Here is a 9,776-nt window from a genome sequence, read left to right as displayed (position 1 = left end):
ATGCTTCTAGGAAGGAAATTTTGAGTGATCTCCAACTAAATCAAATGTTCCATAATTTATCATGAATTTATTTTATGAGAGTCTGTAGATTTAACTTTTTATTTCTTAAAACTAATTTGTAAATTTTGAATATATTATTGTCATTCTTACTTTTTATCTTCTTATCCATGTAAAGCACATTTGATATTTGTTTATGAAATGATTTGCACTATATGCATTTTTATTATTATTATTTTTATTATTATTGTTATTATTATTATTTAAAAGACTGTTCTTTTGCTGTTTTTATCTTGAAAGCTTTTGACCCACCAGTTGGTATGACCTCCAAAGCAATTGACGATTACAAAATTTCAGCCACATCAACAGACAGTACAGTATTCAAGCCTAGCTACGCCCGACTTCATCTTAACATTGGTGGGGGTGGATGGTGTGCAAGTCTTCAAAATACTGATCAGTATTTGCAGATCTCTCTGGTTGATGGATATTCCTCTAAGTACATATTAACAGCAGTGGCCACACAAGGTGTACTGACTAAAAAGAGCTGGGTCAAGTCATATTACTTTTCTTATACATTGGTCAGTTTAATGGAGTGGACTTTTTACCATGATAGCGATAAGAAAAAGGTAATGCATGCTAGATATTTAGTCTTCACAGATAAAAAGTCAAATACAACAACATTTGATGTAATTTAAATTCAAGGCTTAACCCTTTTTCAATTATTTCATCAGAGTGCATGGTTGTTTATTAGATGGGACAAGTTTATTTGAAATTGACTTTTAAACTTAAAAACTTTTCTTCAGGCCAAAAAATGTCCTGTTTGTAGAAACAATGGTCCTATAAACCGGGTGGTTGTAAGTCATATAATATCCCACAAACTGACAACCATTCAGTTAGTTGCTTTAAATGTCATGCAAACTGCATGGAGACCAGTTACATGTAGCTCTGCCTTGATATCCCATCCTCTAATTCCCAGAAATATTGGACTAAATACCATTTAACACTATTTTAACCTTTCACTGAGTTTTGTTATGAAATATTCTTTGGGATATTTGTAGCTTTTTGCAGGTAACACAGATGAGAACACAGTGGTCACAAACCATTTTATGGGCTTTATTGTGGCCAGGGAAATACGTATTCATCCTCAATCCTGGGAAAACAGTATTTGCCTGCGAGTTGAAGTTTATGGCATGGACTATATAAGTAAGTTGACATGTATGAAAAGAATTGTATGAAGGGTCTGACAACACAAAGAGTTTTTTAATTTGCTAATGATGGAGATTGAATCAAATGGTTAATTAATAATTAACTTGTCAATGTGTTGTTCCAGAAAATATTCATACCTCCCCCACACAAGGGTTTTGGTTTGACCCCCCCACCCCGCCCACTTAACATCGAAATTCAAGTTTATCCTCATACTATCCTTTAATAATGTTGGCTAATGAGTCACCCCTCACCCCCATGGACCTTTCATGGGGTGGGTGTGGACATTTTCTGGTTGCACACAATATCCAAGGTATGGAGCATAGGTGGCATCTGTAAGTACCGGTAACATTACAAACACAAACAATATGCAAATGTAAGGATAATCATTCATCATAGCAACCTCACCAGAGGTCAACCCCCTGGCCGGGCACTTGTTGCATTGATTTTTTCCTGGAAAAGGAACATAACTAGTAAGACTTACATGGTAAGGAGATCCAAAATGAATCCACAGGTGGATTGGGAGGGGCAAGAGGAAGAAAAAGAACTTGGCAATTGATCATAAGGGCTAAACTCTCTTGAAAGTGAATTAACGAACTGTGCATGCATGTGCAGGAATGCTACCCACTCATCACACCACCAGCCAAACTCACATTTAACTCTAAATATAAATGATCTAAATTATTAACTTTAAATTCATTATAGATGACTTAATCATTTTCAGTGAGTAATGGTACTGAAAAAAGTAAAAAAGTACTTAATCCTTGGGTTAGTCATGTAGTTAAAGGTTTAAAGTTCTGCTTGTTCAAAAATGTTTTCTGTAACTGTAGTTGTTTTCAGTACAGTTTAGGCTTGATCAATACACTCACATGTGTTTATGGTTTAGGTCACCGTAATGATGACATTTGCAACTATGGAGCGGACAAAATTCCTAAGTGCCGTGGCTTTGGTAAAGTATGTACTGAAAGCCCATCCAAGATGTATCAGATCTTTACATGTGTATGTGAAATTGGATTTGTGGGGAGTACCCGCACTTGTGAAGGTAACAATATAGGTCCCTTAACTTTTATTTAAATATTATGGCAGTTCAGTTATTACTGCCAACTTTTCCATTTTGCAACAGTCACCTTAACTTTAAGGTTGATTAGCTGTCACACTGAACTTGTTATCCCGCAGAAAAGGGCTCAAAGGTTGCCCGTGAGCCATGCAGAGGTGATCGCTGACTGGCATTGTTTCAAGGTTAACCACGCCCAAAATACATTTAGCAACATATAATAACCACCCCCCCCCCCCCAAAAAAAAAAGGAATCCCAGTCCCACAAAATAACCTCACCAAAAATAAGGTCTTTAGGGTTTCTGTTTTGTGTGTGTGTGTGTGTTTTTTTTTTTTTGGGGGGGGGGGGAGCAAAGTTGAATTGACATTTTTTATTTGCCCTTTGAGCTGAAGTATGCTCACTGTTAACAAGTTAAAGTTGATTAAAACATATTGTTCTTAACAGATTTAGATGAATGTAGTGTGGCATACAGTTTATGCAATAAGAAGCAATACTGTTTTAATGGAGAAGGTTTTACCGGTTGCGTATGTCGAGAAGGCTACATATATGATTTTTACCAAGGCAGCTGCATAGGTTAGTGTGATATGCTAGCCTAGTCTTTGGAGTAGAAATTATTAAAAATAAATTCAACTTCCAGGGGCAGATCCAGAAATAGAAATATTCTATTCAAAAATTCTTTCAAAGTTTCTTTCAAATTATGTTCATTAATGTATGTAAATTGGAATGGACAATTAACTAGAAATTACATTGTAAATTTCATATTTTAATACATTAGTATCATCTTAAGTACTCTATTATGAATATTAAAATATTACACTGCACGTTGCCTTATCCAATGTGCAGTTCTAGAAAATATCCATACCCAACCCATGGAAGGCCATTGGAAATTCCGAAGGGTGGGGTCTCAAAAGCCAAAATGTTTAATGAAAAAATGGAGCTTAACTGGAATATCCAGAGGTGTGGGGATTCAAACCAAAAACCTTCTGTGGGAGGGGTATGGATATTTTCTGGAACAACACTATTTGGCAGTCCATGGCAGCTCAGACAGTCCATAGTCCTTATACATGCAAAGAAAATACAAATACAATACAAATACAACAACTTTATTTAAACAAGGTAAAAAAGTTTAAAGCTAAGCTTGTGGGGCCGTGTACAAAGGTTGCAAAATGAAAAGTCCATCCAATTTTTGGCTGTTCCTTTCTATCCTTATTTAGATGTTGATGAATGTGCGGGCCATGCAAGAGATGTTTGTCCATATCTGACAGAGTGTATCAACACTGATGGATCATTTATCTGTGATTGCAGTGAGCCAGGTTATCTGGCAAATGGAAACAACTGTCTTGGTAATATCATTGTTTTTTATATACTGGTATGATGAGTCAGCAAAATGTACCTATAACTTCTACCCTCAAGGGCATACCTAGATAGCCATATAGCTTTCAAGCTGCTTTTATCCAGAAAATTTCAGGGAGGAACCAGACAAAAAGGCCTAGCCCCAATGATCTGGAGTGGTGTGAAATTGCTAGTTCTTTAGGGGGTTGGGAATTTTCTAGAACTGTTCTGGACTCAGCTGGCTTAAAAGTGAGGATTCTTTGGGAGCTAAGGTTTCTCAATGTCAGGACGTTTTAAAACAACCTTCAAGAGGTCACTGTAAACACTACAGGGGGAGAGAGGGGAGACCTGGTAGGCCTTCATGTGCCTTTTGACGAACCTGATTAGATACAATGTATGTATGTATATAGTTCTCAACTTGTTAGTATATTAAATTTAGTTTTAGTAGTGATAATCGGGTAAAGGGCAAAGTTAAAAATAAAATACATAGATTTGATTAACAGAACCTGTAAAAAAATGACAGTGGTACAGCCACCATCAGGCATACACCTGTCTTAACAACGAGTATATAGTGTAACTGTGTAAACGTTTCTTATAGATATAGATGAATGTGACATTGGCAGCCATACCTGTTTGGAGAATTCCACATGTGTAAATGCTGCTGGTTCATTTCGTTGTTTCTGTAATAAAGGCTTCACTGGTGATGGCTCAAAACAATGTTATGGTATGTATGCTGCAAGAGCTGCTCACTTCTGCAAACATGTTATGTCATGTCTTAAAAGCATTAACTTCACCATGAACGTCTTTGCAGCTGCATAAGTTGTTACCACCCCTCGGCTCATAAAACGTGCTGAACATGGATTTTTACCAGGGATTCAATGAAACACTCAATGGGGCATACAAAAATTGCACAAAAAGTGTCTCTCAACAATCATAAAAAATTCCTGCAACTTAACCAGCAAAATGTACCCTTGAAATTGGCTGAAATTACAGAACAAGCAATAACATTTTCTCCTGTTCACAGCAGTTTTGTGGGTTTGGCAAATTTTGGAACATCCCTTATGCACAGGGGACAAATTGAGCATGGAGTTTTTTTTTTAGAATTTTCCTGGACCAGTAAGGACACATTTTACTGGGAGAGCAAAAAAACAACCCCTCCTTAGGTTGGCTTTCACTAGTCACAGAGCGGTGTTTACACCAGGGGGTGGTGCTGGAGTTCTTTTGATTTGATTATTCCGATTTTAGGTGACATGTAAGTGGCCTTATAATGAACTGTCAGAGTTATGTCACTTTGCAGATATTGATGAATGTGAAACAAATTATGCAGAGTGTGGTACTCATGGAGTGTGCGTCAACACAATAGGCTCATATTATTGTGTCTGTAAGCAAGGATTTGTTGCCAGAGGCGCTGACTGTGAAGGTAAGTCACAGCTTAGTTAGTAGGAAGAGCTTTTATCAGGGGGCTCATTAAGGTTTGGAGCAGGTGGGCATTAGGGTTATGCACCTGGGCTAGGTATCAGTAAGACCCCACTCTCTTTGGTAAACTGAAGTCAGTTCAGATGTTAAAACAGCGTGGAAAACTTGTGTTCGCAGCTGATCACTTTGCCCGGTGGCTGGCCCTTATGCTTGAAGAAGTCTAAGAATTTCCTACTGACAAAATGCTCTGGCCAAACCAAAAAAAGTTTGAAATAAGAACACGAAATTAAAGCTCCAAAATAGTCTTTCTTTTCCTTCGCTCCCTGCTCTCCGCCCCCAACCACTTTCTGGCCTTAGATCGTGTGTATAGTTTGTTTGTTTGTCTTTTACAATGTTTTTACTAAATATTTCCCTCGTTCATAACTTTTATTCGCTGTGTTGTTAAATCCTAATAGTGCCATCCCAGCTCAGTTCTCAGAATTTTGCGATGCGCTTATTTGTCAGGAAGCCTGAACTCAACCTTGAGGTGTAGCCCTCACAGGTTCCGAGCTTTTCAATCTGACATTAAAACAAGAGGAGGCTTCGGGATAAGACACACTGGCAGGTTTTTTTTTATTCAGTTTCATAATGTGCAGTGGTTGGTGCTGAGTCAACATTTGTTTTCCTTTTTGACAGATATCAATGAATGTGCATCAGATTCTGCAGTGTGTGAACATGACGCTTTGTGTTTTAATCTTCCTGGTTCTTATGCCTGCCAGTGTAAACTGGGATATCAAATCACTGATAACGCGTGCCAAGGTAAGCATTGTGTCATAAAGAGGGTAAGATTAGAACAAAGTCACTTGAGTCACTTGTATTTTCTCGGTATACACACGAGCCTTTGACAAGTGGGATATTCCATAGTATACCACGAGAAAGTGTTGTGTAACTATTTTATACCATGCCATAGAATAGGTTGGGTTGAATACCGTCGAATACACAACGGATTTCCTGTATTATCATTGGCTGTATTTTCTATGGCATGTTATAAATACATTTATGAATATTGGAATGGAATACAATACTCTTTCGTGTTTATTTAAAGCCATAGAAATGTTGTTCACCCCTTACACGGAATCATATATGACTATGAAAACAGCGACTTTGTTGTTTTTGTTTCTTTAATGATTTCCATTTCTGGATTAGCCCTGGAACGCTTTAGGAAAACGGAAGGTTGTTGATTTGAGCATAGTTATTAGACAGAAACGGTTATAAAGCCCTGCAAGGTTCTTTGTTGTATGTTTTTGTTCGCTATTTTGGGGGTTGACCATGCACAAAATCTGACAAAATACAATAGGTTGTTACCTATGCATAGTGTATGGGCGCAAAACAAAAGAAGTGCAGGGTCGTGGACCTTGCAACATAAATCTTGGCCTCTTTGTTTGCTTTTTTGTTGTTTGCCGGGCGTCCTAACCATTTCACTCTATTAACTATGACGCGTGAAGCTCTTAAAGAAACATCTAACGAATGTTATTTATTCAACGGCAGATGTCAATGAATGCCTGGAGGAGCTGGCAGCTTGTGACAAACGAGCTGACTGTTATAACACTGTTGGCTCATATCTCTGTGTATGTAACAAGGGTCTTTATGGAAATGGATTTTACTGTTCAAGTAAGTTTTTTTCTTGACATGTTTTTAACTGAAAATAAAGGAACCAGTAGTAGACATTTTTTAAAGGGCTTTTTAAACCGATCAGGTTGCCTTCTACTAAATTTTCGGTGGCTTCTGTCCACGTTGTTCAGAGCGATTTTCAAACAGACATCATGAGGTAGGCCATGAGCGTAATTCAAAATAGGCACTTTAAAGACCTGTCAAAGATCAAAACAACTTCAAAGGAAAATCGTTCCCAGGAACATGGCAAGCGAGGGAAAATTTGCAACCGATGGAAAGCGCAAAAAACATGGACAAAAATCATGTAACCAAAAAAAGCGCGGGAAAACTTAAATTGGGTGGAAAACGCGGGAAAGAACTGTTACCAATGCAAGCGCGGGAAAACTCGATTTCGATGGAAAACGGGAAAACATGAAACCAATACAAGCACGGGAAAACTTGATTTCGGTGGAAACGCGGGAAAGAAATTTTACCAATACAAGCACGGGAAAACTTGATTTCGGTGCAAACGCGGGAAAGAAATTTTACCAATACAAGCACGGGAAAACTTGATTTCGATGCAAAACGGGGAAAACATGAAACCAATGGCATGCGCGAGAAACAAGTCACCGGCGCAAGACTTATAAACGATGACAAGCGTGGGAAAAGATGTAACCGCGCAAAAAAAACATGTGACTAGGAAGTGACCAGTTGTTCTGAAAAGTTGTTCTGAAAGTCCCAAATTCGCCACCATTCCCAGGCTAATCTACCGTAGTATCATTTTAAGCTGCAGTGATGTAGAAATCTAACATTGGAGATTTGATTTATTACAGATTCAGAGTTAGCTGGACAGTGTTTAGAAGGAGATGAAGAATGTGCTGCCGCTCTGTCTGAGAGAGCACGAGGGAAACCGAACGCTCGTAAAACTGCAGCCGCATTAGCTGAGAAAGCAAGAGGAAAGTCGAAAGGTCGATTAAAACCTGGAGGGGCATCTGAGAAAACACAAGGAGAGCCTAACGAGAAAACAGAAGGGAAATCGAACGAGAAACCAGAAGGGAAATCGAACGAGAAAACAGAAGGGAAACCAGACGAGAAAACACAAGGGAATCCGAACGAGAAAACACAAGGGAATTCGAACGAGAAAACACAAGGAAAACCGAACGAGAAAACACAAGGGAATCCGAACGAGAAAACACAAGGGAAGCCGAACGGTAGGTAGGTAAGGTAGGTAATACTTTATTTCAACACGGTAAAATCCATTCAGGTACAGAATAAAAAACAAAGGATAAAACACTATCTAACTACTAGTACAAAAAAACACCTGCTTTTCAAGCATGCCGTGTATTCACAATTTAAATGCAAAATGATTCGAAAGTGCGATTTGTCAATTTGTTTTTAAATTCGTTAAGTAAGCTGGATAGTTTTATTTCATTCGGTAAGCGCTATTACACAGCCCCGCTGTAGCTAAAACTTCGTTTACAATATTTAGTGCGTGGCTGTGGTATGGATAGCTTTCCTTCAGTATTCCTGAGATTGTAAGTCAAGGCTTCATTACGCAGGAAAAACCGAGAACTCAAATAATTTGGTTGTTCACAGCATTATAAATCATAATCGATTTACTCATGGCCCTTTGATGATCAAGCGTGTGCCAATTTAAACTATGAAAGAGTTCATCAGTATTTCTATCATAATTAAAGAAGGTTATGACACGCGCAGCACGGTTCTGCAGTTTCTGAGAGAGTCCCTTTGAACAGCATCCCCACACTATTGTAAACGGTGAGAAGTATCTCACGTGGAACAAAATTCCTTATGCGTTTAATGGCGCTTACGCCGGAGGCAATCTTTTTTGAAATTTCTTTTATTTGAAATTCCCTATTTAGATTTTGATCAAGTGAAATCGAACGAGAAAACGCAAGGGAAACTAAACGACAAAACACAAGGGAAGTCGAACGAGAAAACACAAGGCGATTCGAAGGGAAAAGCAGAAGGGAAATCGAACGAGGAAACACAAGAAAAGTCGAACCCTGTGCAACTCCACAAAGCAGTAATGGAAGGGAAAACGCAAGGGAAGCTAAACGAGAAAACACAAGGGAAATTGAACGAGGAAACACAAGGAAAGTCGAACCCTGTGCAACTCCGCAAAGCAGTGGCCTTTGCGGGATAATCATTCTTGAAACCGAGCGAGTGGATCTTGGTGTTTCCAGCAATTTTGGCTTACGGATTGCTTAGTCGTATGTTGTTTATTTAGTAAACCCTTGTACTTTTTCTGAAAAGGACGTTCAAACAACCCAGTGTAAATAGTATTGTTTGGGGTTTGTCAAATACCTTTTAACTTTCATTAAATAAATAAAGACGGTGCCATTTATAGTGTTTCAACAATATGTGCGAGTCATTTCCTGTCATTTACATAAAGGCCTTTACAGTTGGGAAGCACTAACTTACGAGCCAGGCCACAGCCTTGAGTGCAACCTCGTCCCCAGGGCCTTCACGGCGACGAGTTTTCAAAATGGCGGCTCGCGACGTTGCCTTGAGTAAACACGACCCAAGAGAAGTCCCTGGGCGCAGGTTTCCGGTTGCCCGGGGGGACTCCTATAGAAAAGGGACGGGAATGTTCGTCGTCTCGTTTAGGGGTGTAAATTTCGGATTTTTGGTCCGCTTAGGGTGTTTCGGGCAAAACGCCGATATTTTTTAGCCATTAAGGTCTCGTTTAGGGTTACACACGAAAAAATATACAAATATAAATTCTATTTTAGTAGTGTGGTATCTTTTAGGGTTGAAAAAAGCTTGAGCCACCCAGATTGGTCTCTTTTAGGGGTCATTTTCAAAATTTCCGACGAGCATCCCCGACCCTTTCATAAAGGGAGTCCCCCCGGGTACGGTTGCACGAAACGAGTTTGCCTGGTTACGATTTTTAATTGTGCTTAAAAATGGTTGTTCTAGTCAAGTGGATGGAATGGTTATGCATGATAGAAGTGATGAACAATGTATGCAGCAAACATTCTCTCTAAACGCAGACAATAAAGCTTATTTTGATCAAGGAGGCATAATAAAAAAAACGCAGTAGCTTTGTTTACAAAAGAACTCGACGCAAGATTTCTGGGGCTTTGATAACATTTGACGCGACGTTTAGGGGAATCTTTGTTT

At 38.8% G+C, this 9,776-nt stretch overlaps 1 protein-coding gene across 4 annotated transcripts; it reads left to right on the top strand.

Annotated features, from left to right (window-relative positions):
* Window positions 1-301: 301 nt before the first annotated feature.
* Window positions 302-9,255, top strand: LOC144641094 (uncharacterized). 4 transcript variants are annotated; one of them, XM_078500142.1, is made up of 11 exons: window positions 302-623; window positions 1,056-1,200; window positions 2,087-2,242; window positions 2,700-2,828; window positions 3,470-3,598; window positions 4,186-4,311; window positions 4,885-5,007; window positions 5,679-5,801; window positions 6,531-6,653; window positions 7,466-7,843; window positions 8,513-9,255. In XM_078500142.1, exons 1-11 carry the CDS (start codon window positions 318-320, stop codon window positions 8,794-8,796), a joined length of 2,022 nt encoding a protein of 673 aa, XP_078356268.1. In that variant the 5' UTR covers window positions 302-317; the 3' UTR covers window positions 8,797-9,255. The 4 variants fall into 4 exon arrangements, with proteins under 4 accessions (XP_078356268.1, XP_078356269.1, XP_078356271.1 ...); XM_078500143.1 differs by having other exon boundaries at window positions 7,466-7,847; window positions 8,513-8,651; XM_078500145.1 differs by having other exon boundaries at window positions 7,466-7,851; window positions 8,513-8,649.
* Window positions 9,256-9,776: the final 521 nt, after the last annotated feature.

Source organism: Oculina patagonica, unplaced genomic scaffold (assembly GCF_052425735.1).
Source record: "Oculina patagonica isolate OP01 unplaced genomic scaffold, crgOcupat unplaced678, whole genome shotgun sequence".
Lineage (NCBI taxonomy): Eukaryota > Metazoa > Cnidaria > Anthozoa > Scleractinia > Oculinidae > Oculina > Oculina patagonica.
This window is presented reverse-complemented; position numbering and strand designations above follow the sequence as displayed.